Genomic DNA, 26,400 nt, shown 5'->3' with positions numbered 1-26,400 from the left:
TTAATATCTTATGATTAATCAAAATCCATCAATTATTATTTAAAAATATCACAAGAAAGGAGAAAGAGATGGGTGATGTAGAGAGAGATGCGTGTGGCGGGGGGGGGGGGGTGGTTTTGAGAACTTAAAATTCAAAATGAGTGGAGGCTAGTTTTTTAATTATTTTTTTTAGCCGTGTTACTTTACCCTTTACTTTGATGTGTCAAAAAAACAAAAAAAATCTCCAATAATTGAACTTTAGTTTTCGTATAATGACCGGCTGTAATTTGGTAAAAAAGAATTAAAGAAAAACAGCCTTTTCCTCGACGTTTTGAATTGGAGCAGCGAAAGACTTTGTTCATGAGCTCATAATTGAGTTGAAGAGGAGAAATTTGAGGAGACTTTTGGATTAAATTGTTGGATTAAAGTGCAACGGAAACATAATGGAAATGAGAAATTGAGTGAGGGATAATGAATAAAAAATAAAGTAGTTCGTAGACTTAGCTTTCTTGACTCAAAACTCAGCAAGACCACAAATTATATGTATGCAAAATTGTTGCAACGCATTTTGGGCCCCTTACAAAAAAGAAAAAATACAAAAAAATAAAAAAAAATAAAAAAATATACAAGAAATAATAGCAGTAAAAAGAGAATGTTAGAACGCTCATACTATGGTCAAAAATTGATCGAGGAGGTTCAAAAATACAAAGATTAAAATTTGACGATATATCGTTGATCGATGAAAGCCTTGTTGATGATGAAAATTTAATTTGAAAAAGAAAAGTTCGAAATTAAATATATATGTACTCAATTAAATTTTATTGAAACAATATAACTTTGAGATTGTTAGAAATCAAACTCTCTTTTTTCCCCTATATATCCAGGATAAGTTTACAAGATTTGTGATTAGATAAGTGCATCAGATTAGATTCCATGCAAGCACTTCAGCATTGGCAATAACAGCCACTAATTATTATCAGTCCTCGTATTAGAAAATTGAAGATATCTAGCAGGATCAAACCTTATATTTCAATGCCAGATAGGTAATGCCATGTCTATTCTTCCTTGTATATGTTCATAAACAAGAGGATGAGAGAAGGGAAGAGGTTCATAAACAAATGCCAGAGGATCTTAGCCAAGTCCCCAAAAGGAGGCAAGTACACTTGCAAGCCTTGTGCTGCTTCTCATAAATTCTCACATTGCCCGATGCTTGAATTCACTTGAGAGATGCATTTTCTCTCTCTGAATGCGTTGCTGGTTTCATTTTTCCAGATCACCCGAGAAATCTAAAAAGAGTGCCTCATCTGTTATTCTTATAATAGTTATACCTAGTAGCAACAAAAGTGGGAAGAATATTACCAGAAATGGATTTGTTCTAAACTCCTGAATTGATAGCTGCAAGTTGTCTGCAAGATCAAATCCCTTACATTTGTCTACAATGCCTCCAGCACCTGAATTCGTTTGTCACTTACTCCCCTTTGAAAAAGGTAACAGAATTTGGTGTTTCGAATTCAAGCTCCCAATTACCAGCTCAAACCCTGATTCTAACCCTTGATTGATTGAACATTGTTGAACCTCTTGTTGACACAACCACAGCCATGAGACCTCATGTACTGGTCTTCATCACGCCTTTCAACATTCTCCAGATGATGGAATATAAAGTGCATTATCTGATATAAACATGACTTTTTTATCCTGAAAAATGTAGTTTTAGCAAATGAAAAGTTTAGGCACCTACTGATTTGTTTTTTAAGATTTTTGATGGTTGGGGGTTCGATTTAGTCATGGAAAAGTTTTGGTAATTGTTGCCTGTTGTGTTCTATCCAAATCCAATGACTTCCATCGCAATGGATAGAAGATAGGATGGTTCCTCAAGAGAACTAGAAGAAATTAAACAAAGTGTTTTTATGGACTACAAAAATATTATCCGGAGGATTTTATTTGTTTGAGCTTGCTGTGGATTTTTTAACCCTTTACAAGGCACCTAGGGCATTGTCCCAGTCAGACTTGCAGAGAGTTCTTGGCACATCACCTAAGACTAGGGTTGCTGTAAATGGTTAAGGTTGTTAAATAATATTTATGTTGTCTTATTTATTAAGGGTAGAATAGTACTTTCAGTTTAACCTATATATACTTTATTTGTAATTAGGTTAAGACTATGCATTCTAATATACAGTTTATTCAGAATTCTAGCCTCCTTTTTGTGTTTGATCTCAATTAGTTTAACATGGTATCAGAGCTGGTTTTATGGAACGAAGCTTAATCCCAAATACAGCTTCGCGGATCCAACTCTACGGTGAGTTGGCTGGGGGTTTGCAGGGGGCATCGCGCAATTTTTTTTTTGGAGTGATATTTTGTCTTCCGCTTCTGCAAAATTAGGAGTAATCGTATAATTTCGAGAAGATATTTGTTTAGTTTCTGCAATTGAGTATTTTGTCTTCCGCTGCTTTTGCATTCTGGTTATTTGTGATTGTTGATTATGGCTACTGAAAGAGATGATTCGCTTCAGTCTGTGAGTGTGAGGTTGGATGGGAAGAACTATTCATATTGGAGTTATGTAATGAGAAATTTCCTTAAGGGTAAGAAGATGTGGGGGTATGTTAGTGGAACTTATGTGATACCTAAGAATATTGAGGAGGGGGATGTTGGTTTGATAGATACATGGGAAGCAAATAATGCAAAGATCATTACTTGGATCAACAATTCTGTTGAGCATTCAATAGGTACGCAGTTGGCGAAATATGAGACATCAAAAGAGGTTTGGGATCATCTGCAAAGGTTATTCACACAATCAAATTTTGCAAAACAGTATCAATTAGAGAATGACATACGAGCTCTTCATCAGAAGAATATGAGTATTCAAGAGTTTTATTCTGCTATGACAGATCTTTGGGATCAATTGGCTCTTACTGAATCGACAGAATTAAAGGCATGTGGTGCCTATATTGAGCGTAGAGAGCAGCAAAGATTGGTACAGTTTTTAACAGCACTTCGCAGTGATTTCGAAGGACTTAGAGGTTCAATTCTGCATCGTTCTCCACTGCCTTCTGTTGACTCTGTTGTCAGTGAGTTATTGGCTGAAGAAATACGTTTTCAGTCTTATTCTGAAAAAGGAATTCTTTCTGCTTCAAATCCTTCTGTACTAGTAGTACCTTCTAGGTCATTCTCTAATTATCAGAATAAGTCTCACACAAGGGTTGGCTTCGATGAGTGCAACTTCTGTAAGCAGAAAGGTCATTGGAAGGCTCAGTGTCCTAAGTTGAGACATCAGAATCAAGCTTGGAAGCCTGGAAATCAGTCACAATCTAATGCTCATAGACCACCTCAGGGTTATAAACCACAACACCACAATACTGCAGCAGTAGCTTCCTCGAGTTCTATTACCGATCCTAATATTTTGGCTGAGCAATTTCAGAAGTTTCTCTCCTTGCAGCCACAAGCAATGTCTGCTTCTTCTTCCATAGGTCAGTTGCCTCATAGTTCCTTAGGTATGTCACATTCTGAATGGGTCTTGGATTCTGGTGCTTCTCATCATATGTCTCCAGATTCCTCATCTTTTACCTCTGTATCCCCTTTATCCTCCATTCCTGTTATGACTGCTGATGGCACTCAAATGCCCTTAGCAGGTGTTGGTTCTGTTGTCACACCTCACATGTCTCTCCCTAATGTTTATCTTATTCCACAACTCAAATTGAATCTTGCGTCTGTTGGTCAAATATGTGATTCTGGTGATTATTTAGTCATGTTTTCTGGTTCCTTTTGTTGTATACAGGATCTGCAGTCTCAGAAGCTGATTGGGACAGGCCGTAGGGAGAATGGACTATATATTTTGGATGAGTTAAAAGTGCCAGTTGCTGCTGCTGCCGCTGCTACTACTACAGTTGATTTGTCTTCCTTTCGTTTGAGTATTTCATCTTCTAGTTTTTATTTATGGCATTCCCGTCTAGGTCATGTTTCGTCTTCTCGTTTGAGATTTTTGGCATCCACAGGAGCTTTAGGAAATTTGAAAACTTGTGACATTTCTGATTGTAGTGGATGTAAATTGGCAAAATTTTCTGCCTTACCTTTTAATCGAAGTATTTCTGTTTCTTCTTCACCATTTGATTTGATTCATTCTGATGTATGGGGACCTTCTCCTGTTGCCACAAAAGGAGGGTCTCGATATTATGTCTCTTTTATTGATGATCATACTCGTTATTGTTGGGTTTATTTAATGAAACATCGTTCTGAATTCTTTGAGATATATGCAGCTTTTCGAGCTCTTATCAAAACTCAATATTCTACTGTGATCAAATGCTTTAGGTGTGATTTAGGTGGGGAATACACTTCTAATAAATTTTGCCAATTGCTTGCCCTAGATGGAACCATCCACCAAACTTCATGTACAGATACTCCTGAGCAAAATGGTGTTGCTGAAAGAAAACATAGGCACATTGTCGAAACTGCTCGTTCTCTCTTGTTGTCTGCTTTTGTTCCTAGTGAGTTTTGGGGAGAAGCTGTTCTTACTGCTGTAAGCTTGATTAATACAATTCCATCTTCTCATAGTTCGAGTCTATCTTCTTTTGAAAAGTTATATGGGTATGTCCCTGATTATTCCTCATTTAGAGTCTTTGGTTGTACTTGTTTTGTTCTTCGTCCTCATGTAGAACGAAGTAAGCTATCCTCTCGATCCGCTATTTGTGTCTTTTTGGGCTATGGTGAAGGTAAAAAGGGTTATCGTTGTTTTGATCCAATCACTCAGAAACTTTATGTGTCTCGTCATGTTGTCTTCCTTGAGCATATACCTTTCTTTTCTATTCCATCCACTACTCATAACCTGACTAAATCTGATCTTATTAGTATAGATCCATTTTCTGAGGATTCTGGTAATGATAGCTCTCCCCATGTTCGATCAATTTGTACTCATAACTCTGCAGGTACTGGTACTTTACTCTCTGGCACACCTGAAGCTCCATTCTCATCTACAGCCCCTCAAGCTTCATCTGAGATTGTGGATCCACCTCCACGTCAGTCCATCCGTATTCGTAAGTCCACAAAACTACCAGATTTTGCTTATTCCTTTTATTCTTCATCATTTACTTCCTTTTTAGCCTCTATTCATTGTCTTGTTGAGCCCTCTTCCTATAAAGAGGCAATTCTTGATCCGCTTTGGCAGCAAGCTATGGATGAGGAACTTTCTGCATTGCATAAGACAAATACTTGGGATCTGGTTCCTCTACCTCCTGGTAAGAGTGTTGTTGGTTGTCGTTGGGTGTATAAGATCAAGACTAATTCTGATGGGTCTATTGAGCGATATAAAGCTAGGTTGGTTGCCAAAGGATACTCTCAACAGTATGGTATGGACTATGAGGAGACATTTGCTCCGGTTGCAAAAATGGCTACTATTCGTACTCTTATTGTCGTAGCTTCGATTCGTCAATGACATATTTCTCAACTTGATGTTAAAAATGCCTTCTTGAATGGAGATCTTCAAGAAGAAGTTTATATGACACCCCCTCCTGGTATTTCACATGACTCTGGATATGTTTGTAAGCTTAAGAAAGCATTATATGGTCTCAAACAAGCACCTCGTGCTTGGTTTGAGAAATTCTCTATTGTGATCTCGTCACTTGGCTTTGTTTCTAGCAGTCATGATTCTGCTCTTTTTATTAAGTGCACTGATGCAGGTCGTATTATTCTGTCTTTATATGTTGATGACATGATTATTACTGGTGATGACATTGATGGTATTTCAGTTTTGAAGACAGAGTTGGCTAGACGATTTGAGATGAAGGATTTGGGTTATCTTCGATATTTCCTGGGTATTGAGGTAGCATACTCACCTAAAGGTTACCTTCTTTCTCAGTCGAAATATGTTGCAGATATTCTTGAGCGGGCTAGACTTACTGATAACAAGACTGTGGATACTCCTATTGAGGTTAACGCAAGGTACTCTTCTTCTGATGGTTTACCTTTGATAGATCCTACTTTATACCGCACTATTGTTGGGAGTTTGGTATATCTCACCATTACTCGTCCAGATATTGCATATGCTGTTCATGTTGTTAGTCAGTTTGTTGCTTCTCCTACTACTGTTCATTGGGCAGCTGTTCTTCGTATTTTGCGATATCTTCGGGGTACAGTTTTTCAAAGTCTTTTACTTTCATCCACCTCTTCCTTGGAGTTACGTGCATACTCTGATGCTGATCATGGTAGTGATCCCACAGATCGCAAGTCTGTTACCGGGTTTTGTATCTTTTTAGGTGATTCTCTTATTTCTTGGAAGAGCAAGAAACAATCTATTGTTTCTCAATCATCCACCGAAGCAGAATATCGTGCCATGGCATCTACTACCAAAGAGATTATTTGGTTACGTTGGTTACTTGCTGATATGGGAGTTTCCTTTTCCCATCCTACTCCTATGTATTGTGACAACCAGAGTTCTATTCAGATTGCTCACAACTCGGTTTTTCATGAGCGGACTAAGCACATTGAAATCGATTGTCATCTTACTCGTCATCATCTCAAGCATGGAACCATTACTTTGCCTTTTGTTCCTTCTTCATTGCAGATTGCAGATTTCTTTACCAAGGCGCATTCCATATCTCGTTTTCGTTTTCTAGTTGGCAAACTCTCGATGCTTGTAGCTGCCGCATCGTGAGTTTGAGGGGAGATGTTAAATAATATTTATGTTGTCTTATTTATTAAGGGTAGAATAGTACTTTCAGTTTAACCTATATATACTTTATTTGTAATTAGGTTAAGACTATGCATTCATAATATACAGTTTATTCAGAATTCTAGCCTCTTTTTGTGTTTGATCTCAATTAGTTTAACAAAGGTAAGCCAATGCTAGAATAGTCTGTTACGTGATTTACCCAACTTGATGTTGTTGGATTTATTGTTACTGATTTGTTATAACTGCCTAGCTCTAGAATCTGTTCATAGTCATGACAGCTGGTTTCCCCTTCTTCTTTAACCGTCTTCTAAGAAACAATATATATATATATATGATTTACTCTCTGACCTTAGAGATAAGGAGAACAGAGATTCACATTCTCAAATTCTATCTTTTTGAAATGATTGTCAGAGAGGTCGAGCTTTTGAAGATGATGCAGGGAGACAAAGGGTGCTATTGGAATGGAGGGTGCCATAAGGAATGCTGCAAGAGAGGTCCAGTCCAGTGACGTGCCCGGTTTTCATGTCACAAGTGACCCCATCCCACGAGCAGCAGTCTGTACTATCTATCCATGACTCTGTTTTTGGAAAAGGATATTGGCAGTACTCCAATGAGGCAGATCTATTAATGGAGAAGGATTGTTTGAATTGATGGAGAGAAAGAGATTGGTGATGAGCACACAAATGAGAAGAGGAGGAGGAGGAGGAGGAGGAGTGATTTGAGGAGAGTGGAGATGAAATTGGGAGAGATGAGAAATAATGAAAGGCATTATTAGTAGTATTTAACTATTAGTAGAATATGCCACTTTAGTGTTGTTCCAAAGCCAACTCCACTCGGTATCACTTGAGGCACAACCTTCATTGAAATACCACTGCAATAAAAACAATATATAACTGTAGTTATGATTACTTATAAAAAATCAGAAAGGAAACAACTTACAGAACGAACTTTGAAGATACTGACTGCATTGTTTAGTTTCTTCTTGCACCATTTCTACTAGCTTTCTTCTTTGTTCTGATTGCATTAAGACTCCATTGATCTTCAACCATCTACAGAAACCATGCAGGTCTTCTTGTTTTAAACACGACATATTCATTGTGACTCCAAACATAAACCCACATCCATACTCAATTGCCACAGCTTTCCATCCAAACCCATCTTCAAAAAATGTTGAATCATGTCCTGCAATAAAGTTTGATGGCGGTAATGGTGGTGCCTCGCCATTGCTACATTCTTCTGGCATTGGAAATCCATGTAAAACAGAGTAATATTGTGAGAATAATGTTAGCGTGAGCTGTACAGTTTAGGAATTAATGTTAGCATGAGCTGTAGAATCCAATATAGGAATTATATTTCAATATTCTATAATTGTATATATCCCGATATATATGGGATTAACGTAACTTACCTAGATGGTTATCTTGGGAAGGGTTTCTCTATATAAGAGAACTTCTCTGTAACGTTTTGTTTTCAAGAAGAAAAGAAAGAAATACAGGGCGGCTGCTCTCTGAATTATCATGGTATCAGAGCAACGTTCCGTTCTTTGTTTCTTGAAGATCTGACAAACAGCCTAAGGAGAATAAAGCATGGACACACCAATCGACTTGATTGAACGAGAGCAGCAGAATACAGCTACAACTGATCTTGACAACCTCACGACGAGGATGACTCAAATTGTAACCCAGAACCAGACCCAGACCCCATCAGTAATCTACAATACTGGTGCTGTACCGATTGGTATCAAACTTGATGGTACCAACTATGCATTATGGTCCCAAATTGTGGAGATGTATATCTCAGGAAAAGATAAGTTGGGATACATAAACGGTGACCTTCCACAACCAGAACCGAATGATCCCCACTTCAGAAGATGGAGAACAGAAAACTCTATTGTGAAGGGATGGCTTATTAACTCAATGGAGCCGTCTCTTATAGGAAACTTTATCCGATTTTCCACGGCCAAACAGGTATGGGACTCGATTGCCACTACTTACTTTGATGGATCCGATACTTCTCAGGTGTATGATTTGAAGCGACGAGTAACACGAATGAAACAATCAGGAGAGTCCATTGAAACATACTACAATTGCCTCCAAGGTTTGTGGAGGGAAATTGATTTCCGTAGACCAAATCCTATGGAATGTGCTGTTGATATCCAAAAGTATAATGCTTTGCTTCAAGAGGATCGAGTGTATACTTTTTTGGATGGACTAGATGATAGGCTGGACAATATACGCAGTGATGTACTCCAATTGAAACCCTTCCCAACGGTTGAACAAGCTTATGCATATGTTCGTAGGGAAGCTATTAGACAGACAATTATGCTCACCAGTAATGGAAATTCTACTGCTGCAGCAATGGTTTCTAAAGGAGGGAGAGCCTACTTACCTCGACAGCCAACACTCCAAATAACCAGATCAGGGATGTCTTCATCAGGAGGGCGCAACACTTATCACCTAGCAAAGACTAAAGGACAGGTGGAGAGTGAAAGCAGTGGCTGTTCTCATTGTGGAAATATGAAGCATACAAGGGACACTTGCTTCAAACTGCATGGCTATCCTGAATGGTGGAATGAATTAAAAACACGGAAGCAAAAGGTTGGTGCTGGAGACATGGGACAAGCATCTTTGGCAGACACTAAGGCACAATTATCATTAGCTCCACTTGTAGAATCTGGAGACGATGCCATAATTATGCCTAAGGATCAAGGTAATACAGGAACTAAAACTGACTGGATAGTGGACTCTGGTGCAACGGATCACATGACTTTTTGTTCAGGAGACTTTGCGAATACTACAGAACCAAGGCGAATCGGTATAACCAATGCCAATGGGGTTGTCTACCCTGTCACAGGAGCTGGAACAGTGCACATATCACCCTCCATATCATTAAACAATACTTTATTAGTGCCTTCTCTATCAAATAAATTGTTATCTGTGAGCCAAGTTACTGAAGACCTAAACTGTGTAGCACTAATGTATCCAAAATTTTGCCTTTTTCAGGATATTCTCACGGAGGAGATCATTGGCGTGGTACTAAAAGAGAGGGGTTATACTACATGGATGACTTCAGTTCTGGCAGAGTCAACACCGTGAGTCGATCTTCGCTTACAAAAGAAAACCAGATTTGGCTATGGCATTATCGATTGGGACATCCATCTTTTAGCTACATGAAGTATTTATTTCCGAAATTGTTTTTGAATTTGAATTATTCAGACTTTAAATGTGAAACTTGCATCCTTGCCAAGAGTCATCGTGTATCCTTTCCGATTAGCTTGAATAAAAGTGATACTCCTTTTGCCTTGGTTCACTCTGATGTTTGGGGACCATCTCCCATTACCACTGTCTCTGGCATACGTTGGTTTGTTACTTTCGTGGATGATTGCACTAGGATGACATGGCTCTATTTACTGAAGCGCAAAGATGAAGTTTTTGATGTGTTTCGTATGTTTCACGCTATGGTTCATAATCAATTTTCAGCCAACATCCGGATTCTTCGATCGGACAATGGGGGAGAATATGTGAATAATAATTTTTCAGCATTTTTCCACAGGAACGGTATTCTCCATGAATTATCCTGTAGTCATACTCCACAACAAAATGGAGTGGCAGAACGGAAAAACCGACATATTCTGGAAACTGCACGGGCATTATTATTTGGAGCACAGGTACCTAGTAGACATTGGGATGATAGTGTTACTACTGCTGTCTATTTATTGAATCGAATGCCTTCAAAAACCTTGGACTTCAAGACTCCTCTACAGGCTTTGTCACGACATGTTACTCTACCATCTATACTGTTACTTCCACCACGTGTGTTCGGTTGCGTGACATTTGTTCACATACATAAACATCAACGAACATGTTGTAACCCATTTTTGGGTCCCCATAAAAAAATAATAAATACAAAAAGAAAAAAAAGTTAAACAGTGCCGTTTTGAACGGCACTGTTCCCCTTTCTTCCCCGCCGAACACACAGCAGCAAAGAAGGAAAAAGAATGCATATTTAATGACACCGGTCCCTCTAGCCCACCGACCGAAGACATTGGCCGACCACCTACCGCACCGCCGAAACTAAGGGAGGCACGCCTGGACAGCCGCGCCCGACCAGCCGCCGCATGACCTGTTCCTTGGCTCCACAATGGAAAAAACATGCTCACGGGCTCTATAAATAGAGGGGAGAAGGGAGAGACAGGAAAGGAGAGAAGAGAAGGGAGAGACAGAGAGAAGAAAGCAGAAGAGAAGGGAGAGAGAGCGAAATAGAAGAATAAGAAGCAGAGAAGAGAGTAAAACAGAGGAGAGAGAGAGAGGAAAACAGCACCGCCGGCCACCGCGAACAGCCAGTTCCGCCGCCGCCACCCCTGCCACAACAGTTGCTGCCAACATCACCACCGCTCCAGGTAGCCTTTCCCATCGTTTTTTTTTGTTCAGTTTCATCTGCATGCAGAACGTTTACGTTCTGCAGCAGATGAAGATTAATTAGCAAGTTACTGTGCTGTGCACAGTAACTCGCTAATTAATTCACGGTTACTGTGCATGTGCACAGTAACCCGCAGATTAATTCTCTGGTTACTGTGCACACAGTAACCCGGTTACTATGTGCACAGTAACTAGCCCATTCTTTGGGCCAGGTTCGGCCCAGCCCATATATTTGGGCCTGATCCGGCCATTAAAAAAAAATAAAAAATATTTTTTTCAGCATTTTATTTTCCATGTAATTTTTATGTCGTTTTGATTAATATTTGGTGGTATTTTTTTTTATGTTGTTAAACATACAAAAATCTGATTTTTCAAATACCCGGTTTTCGTCAAAAAACTTCCAAAAATACAAAAAAAATGAAAAAAGAGAAAAAAAAATGTTTTGTGCATACGGCCAAGTGTCTCAAAGCTAAAAAATTCATATTGTATTTTTCATACACCAAAAAAATATTTTAGCATGCATTTTGGCTTTAATAAACCAGTTTATAAAGTCAAGAGAATATTGGCCAATATTTCAAAAACAACAAAAATTTTATTTTGTTTGTCTCTTAGTATCCGGGGTATGACTTTACACGTAATGCATATTCCGGATATTTAATTCTTTTTTTTTTGGACAATAGAACCTGGGGTATGACATTACACGTAATGCGTATTCCGGATATTTAATTCTTTTTGTTTGGACAATAGAACCCGGCGTATGACATTACATGTAATGCATATTTTGGACAATAGGAAACCACAACATGACTTAGATTTTATTAGACAAAACAATGCAGCCTACCTTAGGTAGGGCGTAGTTGGGGTGCTAACACCTTCCCTTTACGCAACCAGTCTCCGTACCTGATCTCTAAAGACCAGTAAGGGTTCCTAGTAACCAGAATACTAGGTGGCGACTCCCAGTCCATTTTTAGCTTAGAGACAAAGAACTCCTTGTCTCACCATATTTTCCATGCCAAATATACAACATACCACACCCTCATGAAGGGTTGGGGTGGACGATCGCCGCGCCGCCGCACACGTGCGACAGAATGGCGACTCCACTGGGGACCTTGTGGACTAAGCATTGTTTTGTCTAGTTTTTTTCTTTGGATTTATTGTGTTTTATTTTTAAGATGAATTTCCCTTAGTTATTTGCTCATATGCTTTAAATTTGTACATATTTGTTCATGCATTATAGATTGTGTCATGCATCATTCATATGAGAGTTTGTACTGAAAAACTTTAAGTTAAGTGGGGGACTAGCAGCTTACCTTACGACTTTTAGTCAAGGTTTAAGTTTGTGTAAACCCCAACTCTTCGTTGAGTGCTTAGACTGGTAATGGTTGGTACACGTACCATCTCATTGCCTACAAGCCCCCATATTGCCTCCACGAGGGCGATCACTGGGACAATGAGAGTCCCTTTTTTTAGAGACCAAATAGTAAACCTACCTTTTGTCTCATTTAAAAAGATTAGAACCAGCCTTTAGGATGTATGCTCCGTATACATTGTTTTGCATCCGAGCAAGCCCTTCTTGAAGCATCTTGAACTCCAGACTTATGGGTGACACAATGACCATCACTCAGAAAATTTTCATTGTAGAGTTTGTGCAAGAATCAAGATTCTTGTTTCATCATACAAGAGTTACGACCATGTTGTCACCCCTCGAAGGGCGAGTTCATCATATAGACTTCATGTTCATACATTTGTCATGCATGCACTTGAAAAGAAAGATAGGTCCCCTATGAATCTACAACACCCAATTTTGAGTGGAAAAAAACATTGGAGATAAAGAAGCGTGCTCGCCGCAACATCCATTTTCAAGAAGAGTTGGAGTCTCTGAACAAAAGCTTGACTCACCTCTAGCTTACTCGAGCATATATGGAGAAATGCCTCTGGTGAAGGTCCTTCCAATTGACCTATCATTTTTGTTCAAACCCCAGCAAAGACTCAACCTGAAGACATTGAGGGCCCATATGATCAAGAGCCTCAACACAATTTGAAGGGAAATTGCATCACCATTGCAGAATGAAGCCTGTTCTTGCTCTGCCAAAATAACTACCTCTGTTTGATCATGCCTGCAAAAACTTGATTTTTTGTTTCAACCTATCCCAGTTTTGTTGGTAATTTGGCTCAAAATTCCACAAGACTTTCCCTGTCTATTAAGCCTTTCTTGTTAATAAGATCATGTGCTGCTGTGTTCATCACATGCTTTCATTTTTGTTGTTTCATGCAAATAACACATTGAACATAACCTTTAAGCATAAAACAATCGCACCCAAAATCTTGTGGTGCGTTTCCCTTTTTGTTCCCAAAACAATGCATGATCCTATGTTTTCATAAGGATTTTTTGGAATTCAAAGCTTAGTACAAAAACAAAAATCGTGTTGATATTTGTCCGAAACAAACGAGTTCTGGAAATTCAGGTGATTCCTTAGAGAGGTAACCATACACCTAGAAAACCCAAAAAAAAAAAAAAAAACATGAAGTGACTCCAAAAGCTGGGTTTTATTTGCATGAATAATGAGAAATCACATTGCATACTCGCATGAAAGCAAGGCTTACCGATCCTAAATGCATGCATTTGAGATGAAGAAAGGCTATCTTTGATAATCCTTTCACAAAGTTGAAATATATCATTTGCAGTCCCCTTTTGAGCCTAATACATTTTCTTGAAAAAATGACCCTGGCTAGGATCACACCCCTACACTGGGGGGCAAGTGCAAAAAAATCCATAATGATTGAAAGTGCTCAAATAACTCTTGGGGGCATAAAAAAGTCTTCAACAATAAAAGTGCCCAAACAATACTGGGGGGCATAAAAGAAAATTCTCAATGATCAAAGGTGCCCGTACAAAGCTAGGGGGGCATGAAGAAAAATCCAAAGGATCCAAAAATTTTGAGCAAAAAAACAAAGCAAATGCAATGATGCTCAAAATCAAATGAAGAAAACAAAAACAAAGAGAAAGAGCCCAAGCCCAATACTGGGGGGCACCGTGGACCATTTTACAAATCAATTACAAGGTCGAGGAATGTTTGAACAAAAGAGTTTGGGATATAAGCACTTGTGATCCTTAGTCTTAAAGTCCCTTAAACACCTTTTGAGCCTACATATATCATTTTCTTCATAGCCAAAAGCCCAAGCCTACATTACGTGCCTAATCAAGCCCTTTCTGATCAAAGGCAAGCAATCTAGATTGGTATGCAGTGCTTTCTCGTGCGAGTCAAATCATTATTCATACAAATAAAATAAATGCTTTGAATCAATCGGTTCTCAATAACCCTCAAATTGACATTTACACCTTTTGTGACCAACCAGATGTCACCTTCATCTTTAACCAAAAGCAAAAAGCTTTCATCACTTCAAGAAACCTGTCCATAGGAATCACTTGAATTTTTGAGAACAAGTTTATTTTGAACAAATGTCAAAATAATTTTTGTGATTGGAATAACTTGGAAGTTCCAAAAATTTTGCATGAAAACATTTCATTGTACAAAAAACCCAAACTTACTTTCACATATCCTCACCCCAAACTAAACCCAAGTTGAACACTTGGGGGGCATGATCAAGCTGGGGGGCAATCAAAAACACATGGTAGGGCTGGCTCCATGATTCCTGTTCTAAGGAAAATGTCGGGCAAAATTGGCAACTCTTGAGATAAAGGGTGAAGGACAAAGATGTAAGATGACATCAAACCCTTCCCAGAGGTCAAGATCACAATATGTAACCCGAGTAAGCAAAAGTGGAAAAGCCATCGAAGTTTACTACCAACACTACAACTTTTGAGAGAGAAGAAGGACACCATGAAGAAATGGGGGCCTATATTTCTCAGGTAAGTCTACATGCATATCAATCATAATGCATTTTTTTTCAACATTGACAGATCAGTGTTTCAACATCCATTTTGAGTGCGCCTTTGAGCCCTCATCCCTTCGGTAGTGCGTTTTCTAACCCTACCTCCTTTAGAGTGCGCCTTTGAGCCCTCACCTCCGTTTGAGTGCGCCTTTGAGCCCTCACCGCCTTTTGAGTGCGCCTTTGAGCCCTCACCGCCTTTTGAGTGCGCCTTTGAGCCCTCACCCCTTTGGTAGTGCGTTTTCTAACCCTCACCTCCGTTTGAGTGCGCCTTTGAGCCCTCACCTCCATTTTGAGTGCGCTTTTGAGCCTTCATCCCTTTGGTAGTGCGTTTTCTAACCCTACCTCCTTTTGAGTGCGCCTTTGAGCCCTCATCCCTTTGGTAGTGCGTTTTCTAACCCTACCTCCTTTTGAGTGCGCCTTTGAGCCCTCACCTCCATTTTGAGTGCGCCTTTGAGCCCTCATACCTTGGGTAGTGCGTTTTCTAACCCTACCTCCTTTTGAGTGCGCCTTTGAGCCCTCACCTCCATTTTGAGTGCGCCTTTGAGCCCTCATCCCTTTGGTAGTGCGTTTTCTAACCCTACCTCCCTTTGAGTGCGCCTTGGAGCCCTCACCTCCATTTTGAGTGCGCCTTTGAGCCCTCATCCCTTTGGTAGTGCGTTTTCTAACCCTACCTCCTTTTGAGTGCGCCTTCGAGCCCTTACCTCCATTATTGAGTGCGCCTTTGAGCCCTCATCCCTTCGGTAGTGCGTTTTCTAACCCTACCTCCTTTAGAGTGCGCCTTTGAGCCCTCACCTCCATTTTGAGTGCGCCTTTGAGCCCTCATCCCTTCGGTAGTGCGTTTTCTAACCCTACCTCCTTTTGAGTGCGCCTTTGAGCCCTCATCCCTTCGGTAGTGCGTTTTCTAACCCTATCTCCATTTTGAGTGTGCCTTTGAGCCCTCATCCCTTCGGTAGTGCGTTTTCTAACCCTACCTCATTTAGAGTGCGCCTTTGAGCCCTCACCTCCATTTTGAGTGCAACTTTGAGCCCTCATCCCTTCGGTAGTGCGTTTTCTAACCCTACCTCCATTTTGAGTGTGCCTTTGAGCCCTCATCCCTTCGGTAGTGCGTTTTCTAACCCTACCTCCTTTTGAGTGCGCCTTTGAGCCCTCACCTCCATTTTGAGTGCGCCTTTGAGCCCTCATTCCTTCGGTAATGCGTTTTCTAACCCTACCTCCATTTTAAGTGTGCCTTTGAGCCGCCCTCACCTCCATTTTGAGTGCGCCTTTGAGCCCTCATTCCTTCGGTAGTGCGTTTTCTAACCCTACCTCCATTTTAAGTGTGCCTTTGAGCCCTCACCTCCATTTTGAGTGCGCCTTTGAGCCCTAATCCCTTCGGTAGTGCGTTTTCTAACCCTACCTCCATTTTAAGTGCGCCTTTGAGCCTTCACCAACATTTTTCTGGGTAGGTCACCCATTACAATGCGACCAATTCTCCATGTTTTATATCTGGGTAGGTCACCCATTACAATGAGACCACACTTCACATTCTTTCCTTTTTTTTCGGGTTAAAGGGGATTGGCGAAAGGAATCTCAGTTTAGCCAAACCATACACAGGACTTTGGGTCCGGTTGAAGTTTTAGGTCAATCAAATTTTGAGACGACCTGTTTCAGAAGACCAATGTTATTTTTTTTTCTTTACAACACTTACTATGCACAAATCTTTGCTCCGTAAGCATTGTAAAGAGGGGGGCAACTGTTGTAACCCATTTTTGGGTCCCCATAAAAAAATAATAAATACAAAAAGAAAAAAAAGTTAAACAGTGCCGTTTTGAACGGCACTGTTCCCCTTTCTTCCCCGCCGAACACACAGCAGCAAAGAAGGAAAAAGAATGCATATTTAATGACACCGGTCCCTCTAGCCCACCGACCGAAGACATTGGCCGACCACCTACCGCACCGCCGAAACTAAGGGAGGCACGCCTGGACAGCCGCGCCCGACCAGCCGCCGCATGACCTGTTCCTTGGCTCCACAATGGAAAAAACATGCTCACGGGCTCTATAAATAGAGGGGAGAAGGGAGAGACAGGAAAGGAGAGAAGAGAAGGGAGAGACAGAGAGAAGAAAGCAGAAGAGAAGGGAGAGAGAGCGAAATAGAAGAATAAGAAGCAGAGAAGAGAGTAAAACAGAGGAGAGAGAGAGAGGAAAACAGCACCGCCGGCCACCGCGAACAGCCAGTTCCGCCGCCGCCACCCCTGCCACAACAGTTGTTGCCAACATCACCACCGCTCCAGGTAGCCTTTCCCATCGTTTTTTTTTGTTCAGTTTCATCTGCATGCAGAACGTTTACGTTCTGCAGCAGATGAAGATTAATTAGCAAGTTACTGTGCTGTGCACAGTAACTCGCTAATTAATTCACGGTTACTGTGCATGTGCACAGTAACCCGCAGATTAATTCTCTGGTTACTGTGCACACAGTAACCCGGTTACTATGTGCACAGTAACTAGCCCATTCTTTGGGCCAGGTTCGGCCCAGCCCATATATTTGGGCCTGATCCGGCCCATTAAAAAAAAATAAAAAATATTTTTTTCAGCATTTTATTTTTCCATGTAATTTTTATGTCGTTTTGATTAATATTTGGTTGTATTTTTTTTTTATGTTGTTAAACATACAAAAATCTGATTTTCAAATACCCGGTTTTCGTCAAAAAACTTCCAAAAATACAAAAAAAATGAAAAAAGAGAAAAAAAATGTTTTTGTCCATACGGCCAAGTGTCTCAAAGCTAAAAAATTCATATTGTATTTTTCATACACCAAAAAAATATTTTAGCATGCATTTTGGCTTTAATAACCAGTTTATTAAAGTCAAGAGAATATTGGCCAATATTTCAAAAACAACAAAAATTTTATTTTGTTTGTCTCTTAGTATCCGGGGTATGACTTTACACGTAATGCATATTCCGGATATTTAATTCTTTTTTTTTTTGGACAATAGAACCTGGGGTATGACATTACACGTAATGCGTATTCCGGATATTTAATTCTTTTTGTTTGGACAATAGAACCCGGCGTATGACATTACATGTAATGCATATTTTGGACAATAGGAAACCACAACATGACTTAGATTTTATTAGACAAAACAATGCAGCCTACCTTAGGTAGGGTGTAGTTGGGGTGCTAACACCTTCCCTTTACGCAACCAGTCTCCGTACCTGATCTCTAAAGACCAGTAAGGGTTCCTAGTAACCAGAATACTAGGTGGCGACTCCCAGTCCATTTTTAGCTTAGAGACAAAGAACTCCTTGTCTCACCATATTTTCCATGCCAAATATACAACATACCACACCCTCATGAAGGGTTGGGGTGGACGATCGCCGCGCCGCCGCACACGTGCGACAGAACAAAACTTGAACCATGTGCTGTTCGCTGTATGTTTCTTGGGTATGGCTTGAATAAGAAGGGATTCCGCTGCTATGATCCTAAAACCAAACGACTCTATACTACAATGGATGTTACTTTTCTAGAGTCTAAATATTTCTACTCACCCACGGCATCAACTTCTCCTCTCCAGGGGGAGACATGGGATGAAGAGAAGAAGTGGTGGACAACTGAAGCTGTTGAAAATATGGTCACGGTTCCAACTCCAGATGAGAATATGGTCACGGTTTCAACCCCAGCTGAGAATGAAGCTGTTGAGAATATGGTCACGGTTCCAACTCCAGATGAGAATATGGTCACGGTTTCAACTCCAGCTGAGAATGAAGCTGTTGAGAAATTGGTCACGGTTCCAGCTCCAGCTGAAGATGTTGCAGTAACAGAGTGCATTAAAACCCCCTCTCTTCAAGTACCCGACAATGACACTCCTTTGCATGAGGATATTCCTGAGGTAATTTCTCCTACACCATCCACCAGTAATATTTTGGATTCTTCCGCTAGCTATCACTTACCTTTCAGGCAGAACAGAGGCAAGCCTCCAGCCCGATACTCACCAGATATTGCAGGAAAAAAATCAAAGTACCCCGTCTCAAATTATGTATCCACACAAAGACTACCTATGCCTCTCAAGGCCTTTGCATACAAGTTGTCCTCCTGCCCTGTCCCCTATGGAATTCATGAAGCATTAGCAGATCCCAAATGGTCCCAAGCAATCCAAGAAGAAATGGCAGCCTTAGAAAAGAATAGAACGTGGGACATTGTCACGTTACCACCAGGGAAGAAAATTGTTGGGTGTAAATGGGTATTCTCCACAAAATATAAAGCAGATGGATCCATTGAGCGACACAAGGCAAGATTGGTAGCGAAGGGGTACACACAGACTTATGGGATAGATTATCAGGAGACGTTTTCTCCAGTAGCAAAACTGAACACAGTCAGAGTTTTGTTATCCTTGGCTGCAAATTTAGATTGGCCATTACACCAATTTGACGTGAAAAATGCCTTCCTTCATGGAGACCTTGAGGAGGAAGTGTATATGGATATCCCACCAGGATATATTTCAACCACACCTGGAACTGTCTGCAGATTACAACGGGCTTTATATGGATTAAAGCAGTCACCACGTGCATGGTTTGGTCGATTTAGCATGGCTATGAGAAAGTATGGTTTTCAACAAAGCAACTCAGATCATACCCTCTTCCTGAAGAAGCAACAAGGAAAGGTAATTATCCTGATAATTTATGTAGATGATATGATCATTACAGGAGATGATGAAGAAGAAATTAAAAGATTGCAAGAGCAGCTATTTACCGAATTTGAAATGAAGAACTTAGGTGGACTTAAGTACTTCTTAGGGATTGAAGTGGCGAGATCAAGGCGGGGAATTTTTCTATCACAAAGAAAGTATGTATTGGACCTACTGACTGAAGTAGGAATGCTTGACTGCAAACCAGCAGACACTCCAACCATTCAGAATCAAAAACTGGGAGTGTATCCTGATCAGGAACCAGCTGATAAAGACAGGTATCAATGATTGGTAGGTAAACTGATTTACTTATCTCATACTCGTCCAGATATTTCTTACGCTGTCAGCCTAGTTAGCCAATTCATGCATTGTCCTAGCAAGGATCACATGGATGCAGTTAGTCGAATACTTCAGTACCTAAAATCAGCTCCAGGAAGAGGACTTATGTTCTCGAAGAATAGTCATTTGGGTATTGAAGGTTACACAGATGCTGACTGGGCAGGAAATGTGTTTGATAGAAAATCTACATCTGGCTACTTCACTTTTGTTGGTGGAAACTTGGTTACATGGAGGAGTAAAAAGCAGAAAGTAGTAGCTTTGTCGAGCGCTGAGGCTGAGTTCAGGGGAATGGCTAAAGGCCTTTGCGAACTTCTTTGGATTAGAAGACTACTCTCTGAAATTGGTTTCACTCCTAAGTCAGGAATGAACCTGTACTGCGATAATAAAGCTGCAATTGCCATTTCTCAAAATCCAATTCAGCATGACCGGACGAAGCATATCGAGATAGACCGGCATTTCATTAAACAGAATCTTGAAGAAGGAGTGATTTGCTTTCCTTTTGTCAGATCAGAAGACCAACTTGTTGATATGCTCACAAAGGCTGTTTCCAACAAAAACTTTCGTGACTCACTTAACAAGTTGGGCATCGAAGATATCTTCGCACCAACTTGAGGGGGAGTGTTAGCGTGAGCTGTACAGTTTAGGAATTAATGTTAGCATGAGCTGTAGAATCCAATATAGGAATTATATTTCAATATTCTATAATTGTATATATCCCGATATATATGGGATTAACGTAACTTACCTAGATGGTTATCTTGGGAAGGGTTTCTCTATATAAGAGAACTTCTCTGTAACGTTTTGTTTTCAAGAAGAAAAGAAAGAAATACAGGGCGGCTGCTCTCTGAATTATCAAATAATTCGTTACTTCTCTATTCTTCTCAATGTTAGGAGGCCATTCTCAAGATGATGGAATATGAAGTGCATTATCTGATATAAACATGAGGGAAACAGGATCGTTCTCAAGTATCATTAGGAATTGTTTCTTGGAGGAAAAAGTATAAGGTTAGGTTTGTTAACGCCAGAGGGAGTTTGTCAGAGATAGATTAAGTATAATAAAGTTGTTTAATATATTCAAATTCTGAGATTAATATTAAAAAATATTATTAAATTACTTTGAATACATCAAATCGATTGTAATTGGGTTATTATGATGAAATTAGGATTCGAAAACCAACTTTTCAATTATGAAACCTTCTGATTGCAAATGCTTTGTAACAACATGAAGACTGAGTTCATGGCATTATGGGATGGGTTTGCTACAGATCGTGAGTTCCTACTCTTGAAACAAGTCTTGCATTTGTGTAGTCTTTTTATGCAGTAACTTGCTAGAATGTGTTTTTATGTAAGATTTGTGGAAGTGTGATTTATTCACGGGCCTGGCCTGAGAGGACTCAGTGATACTATTTTTACAGAGAACGCACAAGAGATGTTACTTGCTGCAACCAGCTGACCTTAAGAACTCGATGAAGCAATCCTCCGGCGTCTTCCTCAGGCCTTTGAAATTGGGATACCTGATCAAAGAGAGAGGGCTGAGATCTTGAAGATTGTTTTGAAAAGGGAGAAAATCAAAAGCAAAATTGACTTTGACTGTATAGCAATTTTGTGTGAGGGCTCCTCTGGTTCAGATCTTCTTGAACCTTGCAAGAAAGTAGCTTATTTTCCTATTAGGGACCTATTGGATGAGGAGAACAAAGGGGAAAAATCTAGTGATTTGTTATATTCTCAGCTAATTCTTCAAGGTATTTTTATTGATTTGTAAAATTTGCATAGAAATCCCATGCATGCCTGAGGGTGTCATGGAAAAGTTTTGGTAATTGTTGCCTATTGTGCTTGTGAAGCCACTTAATTTCATTTAATTACATCCACATAATTAGTGGAAAATGAGTTGTTAGACAAAAATAAGTGGAAGATGAGTTGTTGGTATAATTGATGGAGTATGAGTGGAGATGAGTTGTTAGCATAATTTATGGTATAATTGGTGTCATGATCTTTGGTCTTTGTCCCCTAACTCTTGCCTATAAATTAATAGGCAATGCATCCAAGCCTTAAATGCATACCAAGATAGAGAGAAGAAGAGAATAGTGAATACAGAGTAATCCCACAAAGTTGTGAGGTATTTGTGAGAGAGTAAGTGATGTGTTTTCTCTTAGTAATAGAAAGATTCTTAGTTGTTCTCCTATTATTTGAGAGAGGTTGTAATTCTCATATTACTTAGTAAAATCATTTTATACTTGTCTGTGGACGTAGCCTAATTGGGTGAACCATGTAAATTCTTGTGTCTTATTTCTCATTTTATCATATCCCTTACCTTTTATCTTGTCGAGTTTGCATACCAGTATCCTAACAGTACTCTATCCAAGGCCATTGTGCCTGACAGACTTGCAGAGAGTTCATGGCACACCAACTAAGACTAGGTCAAGCTCTCATTCACCTAGGTGGCCAAGGCAGTTAGATGACTATCAGGTTCAAGACACAACTAATGGACTCTCTAAACTCGTAGTATCTCAAATCTTGAATCTTCAGTTGGATAATCAGGACCCTTGAAATATTCATTTGTTTTTTTTTTCCTTAATATGAGGCCAAGAGAAATTGTATTTTAAATTATTTTAATTTTTTCCAATTCTGAAATGTTCTAAGTAGAATATGTTGTTTTTAGGCGACTCAGAATTGTAGATTTGTTGTAGCATAGAGCTCTTAACATGGTATTAGTACCTATCTTGCTTTCTTTTGCTTTAGATATAAACTTGTCAATAAAAAATGTTGACTGATTTTGTTGATGATTTTGGATTTGTGTAAGAGTTGTGGAACATTGTTTGTACCTTTTGAGATGGGTTTGTTACTCTTTTTAATAGTCATTCATGACTTACAAGTTATCAGAATTACTCTATTTTGCTTGTAAATATTGTTGTTGTTGTGAGAACAAAATCGATCAATCAAGTTTTGTTCTTTAAAATTTATAAGAATTGTTTTAATTCTTAAATTTGCTTGCACACTCGTAAGTTTGTAAGCAATCTGTTCATAGCTTTATAACTTTGCATTCTTGACCTATTACATACATGGATTCTTTTTCATTAAAGTAACACCCAATTAACCTTGAAACTTAAAAAAAAAAAGAGAAAAAAGTAAAGGGAATATGCCACCCTACTGTTGTTTCAATGTCAAATCCACTTGATATCTTGTTTGTACTGCAAAATTAGAAAGGTAAGACTGATCAAACGAAAGAGTACAGAAAAGATAGACTAACATAAATTGTGAACATAAAATTTGAAAACTCAAATGCTTGCAAAACTTACTTGAAAATATCAATTGCATTATTTAGTTTCTTCTAGCACCATATCTGCCAGCATTCTTCTTTGTTTTTCTGGTCTTGAGATTCCATTTATCTTCAACCATCCTAAGAAACCATGAAGGCTTTTTTGTTCTAAACACAACGTATCCCGTTGCAACTCCAAACACAAACCCGCATCCATACCCCATTGTCACAGCTTTCCATCCAAATCCTTCTCCAAACAATGTTGAATCATCTCCTTCATCAAAGCTTGATGGCGGTAATGCTGGTGCCTCATCACCGTAACATCTTTTTAGTACTTGAAATCCACATAAACCCAAGTTTCCTTCAAATGAGCTTGCAGTAAAGGTGTTGAACTGCTCTCCACTTGGTATACGCCCCTCGAGTTGGTTATGTGAAAGGTTTAGGATTGCAAGAAATGTTAGACCCCCCAGCTGCGTTGGAATCCTTCCGGTAAGCAAATTTGAAGATAGATCTAATGATTCCAAATTGGTCAAATTTCCGAATGATGATTGGATATGACCTGTAAGGGAATTATGAGAAAGGTTGAGCTGTTGGAGTGCTCTAAGCTTTCCTATCACTTTTGAAATCCCTCCGGTGAAATTGTTATTTGACAAATCAAGTACTCTGATAGTACTTTGAATCTTTGTAAACTCAATTTCTACACCTTTCCATGTCATCTCTGTGGAATAGACATAACTTATGGAATTGTACTCTCTTTCGTATGCTAATCCACCTCTTGATGCACCCATGTAAATCATGTTTTGATCTGAGACCATCATTGCTTCAAGCGTATTGAAATACCCAGTTGGCAATGGCCCACTAAAATTATTGTTAGAGATGTCAAAAATACATAATTTAGAGAAGGAATTGTATGTAGTTGAACCTTTCACAAAACCTTGGAGTTTATTGGATTTTAGGACAAGAATTTGCAGCTCTGGAAGCGCTTCTAGAAAATAAGGAAATATATCCTCAATCTTATTGTTGCCAAGATCAAGAACTTCCAACATTGTGCAGTTGATGATGGACGGTGGTATTTTCCCTTCCAATTCATTTCCATTGAGGTTGAGATATTCCAAGCTATTATCCTTTGAAAATGTTGAAGGGATAGAGCCTTGAAGATTGTTCATGCTGAGATGCAATACTGAGAGCATGCTGCTGAAGTTCCCCAAACATAATGGCATAGAACCACTCAAGCTGTTGTTGGACAAGTCCAGGACGCGAAGGAATCTCAGCTTGCAAATAGAAGAAGGAATCTCACCTGTCAATTTACTATTGGACGCAAGAATAAGGACGTGCAAGTTCTCTTGTTTGAAAATCGAACTTGGGATTGTACCATGCAAGTGGTTATTGCTCAAATCAAGGAATCTCAATGAATCGTGTTGGAGCTCACTTATATTACCTATGAGATTATTGTTATGGAGATCAATATAATCTAAAGAAGGAAGAAGAAACAAAAAGGATGGTATTGTGCCTACTAGTTGATTATTGGATAAATCTAAATATGAAAGATTGACTAGGCTACCTAAAAAATCTGGAACTTGACCCCTAAATTTATTGGAATAGAGATTTGAGAGGTTTAAAGAGATGAGCTGTGTGAGATTACCAAGTGATGATGGGATTTGACTGCTAAAACTGTTACTTGAGAGGTCTAAATGGGTGAGCTGTACAAGGTTTCCAAGTGATGATGGGATCTCACAGTTCAAATTGTTAGATGAGAGGTCTAAAGAGGTGAGATGTGTGAGATTACCAAGTGATGATGGGATCTGACCGCTCAAATTGTTACTTGAGAGGTCTAAATCGGTGAGTTGTACAAGGTTTCTAAGTGATGATGGGATCTGACCGCTCAAATTGTTAATTGAGAGATCTAAATCGGTGAGCTGTACAAGGTTTCCAAGTGATGATGGGATCTGACCGCTCAAATTGTTACTTGAGAGGTCTAAATCGGTGAGCTGTACAAGGTTTCCAAGTGATGATGGGATCCGACCGCTCAAATTGTTACTTGAGAGGTCTAAATCGGTGAGCTGTACAAGGTTTTCAAGTGGATAGATTCCTTGCAATCCACAGGAATTGAGTATGAGCGATGACAAAGAAGAAGGCAGATTCATCAAGGAATCGGGAACAACTAGTGACATGTCTACCCAACTCAAATCGAGTACTCTAAGCTTGGTTAGGTTTCGAAGAAGCTTGTCAAAAGAAATTGGTTCTAGACTCAGATAGTCATTGAAAGAGAGATCAAGTGAAACCAACTCAGTGAGTTGATCAAAATCATATGGAATTGGACCAGTAATATTGTTCCCTCCAAGATCCAAGTACTGCAGGTGCTTAAATTTCCCCATTGAGGATGGGAGTTTACCCTGCAATCCACAGAAACTGAGTTTCAGTGATGACAGAGAAGAGGACAGATTCATCAAGGAATCGGGAACAACTAGTGACATGTCTACGAAACTCAAATCGAGTTCTCTAAGCTTGGTTAGGTTTCGAACAAGCTTGTCAAAAGAAATTGGTTCTAGACTCAGATAGTCATTGAAAAAGAGATCAAGTGAAACCAACTTGGAGAGGTGAGTTATTTCCGAAGGAACTTGTCCTGTAAAGACTGAGAAATTTAGGTTAAGAAGTGTCAGATTGGAGAACTGGCCAAATCGAGAAGAAATATGGGAGTTATTGAAATCATTGTCAGAGAGGTCGAGCTTTTGAAGATGATGCAGGGAGAAAAGGGTGCTATTGGAATGGAGGGTGCCATAAAGCATGCTGCAAGCAAGGTCCAGTCCAGTGACATGCCCTGTTTTCATGTCACAGGTGACGCCATCCCACAAGCAGCAGTCTGTACCCTCTTTCCACGACTCTGTCTTGGGATGGCAATCATCCGAAGAAGCAGAGCTACTAATGGAAAAGGACTCTTTGAATTGGAGCAAAGAAAGGCTTTGGTGAGGAGCACAGAAATGAGAAGAAGAAATAGTTGAATGGAAATGGAAGAGAAACAGAATGAAAGAGAGAGATGAAATAGGTGGAAACCCCATGTTTGGCTGGCCTTACAGGATTCAAAGTATATTTGGGAGAGATGAGGAATGAAGAAAGACATTATTAGTAGTATTTATAGACAAACTAATCTTAGATTGTATACTGACATAGGATGTGTAAAACATGTAAAGACGAAAT

General features: G+C 39.5%; 1 protein-coding gene and 1 pseudogene across 1 annotated transcript; one reads left to right on the top strand and one right to left on the bottom strand.

The window, feature by feature from the left end:
* LOC140954347 (uncharacterized) overlaps positions 1 to 22,452 on the top strand; it is a 40,023-nt pseudogene extending 17,571 nt beyond the window's left edge.
* A 528-nt stretch (positions 22,453 to 22,980) lies between these two features.
* Positions 22,981 to 25,800, bottom strand: LOC118029615 (uncharacterized). The gene is made up of 2 exons (XM_035033515.2): positions 23,246 to 25,800; positions 22,981 to 23,137 (listed from the first exon to the last, which is right to left on the bottom strand). Exon 1 carries the CDS (start codon positions 25,677 to 25,679, stop codon positions 23,268 to 23,270), a length of 2,412 nt encoding a protein of 803 aa, XP_034889406.2. The 5' UTR covers positions 25,680 to 25,800; the 3' UTR covers positions 22,981 to 23,137; positions 23,246 to 23,267.
* Between the last annotated feature and the right edge of the window lie 600 nt (positions 25,801 to 26,400).

This window comes from Populus alba, chromosome 12, assembly GCF_005239225.2.
Source record: "Populus alba chromosome 12, ASM523922v2, whole genome shotgun sequence".
Lineage (NCBI taxonomy): Eukaryota > Viridiplantae > Streptophyta > Magnoliopsida > Malpighiales > Salicaceae > Populus > Populus alba.
The sequence above is the reverse complement of the archived record's forward strand: the minus strand, read 5'-3'. Positions and strand labels throughout refer to the sequence as shown.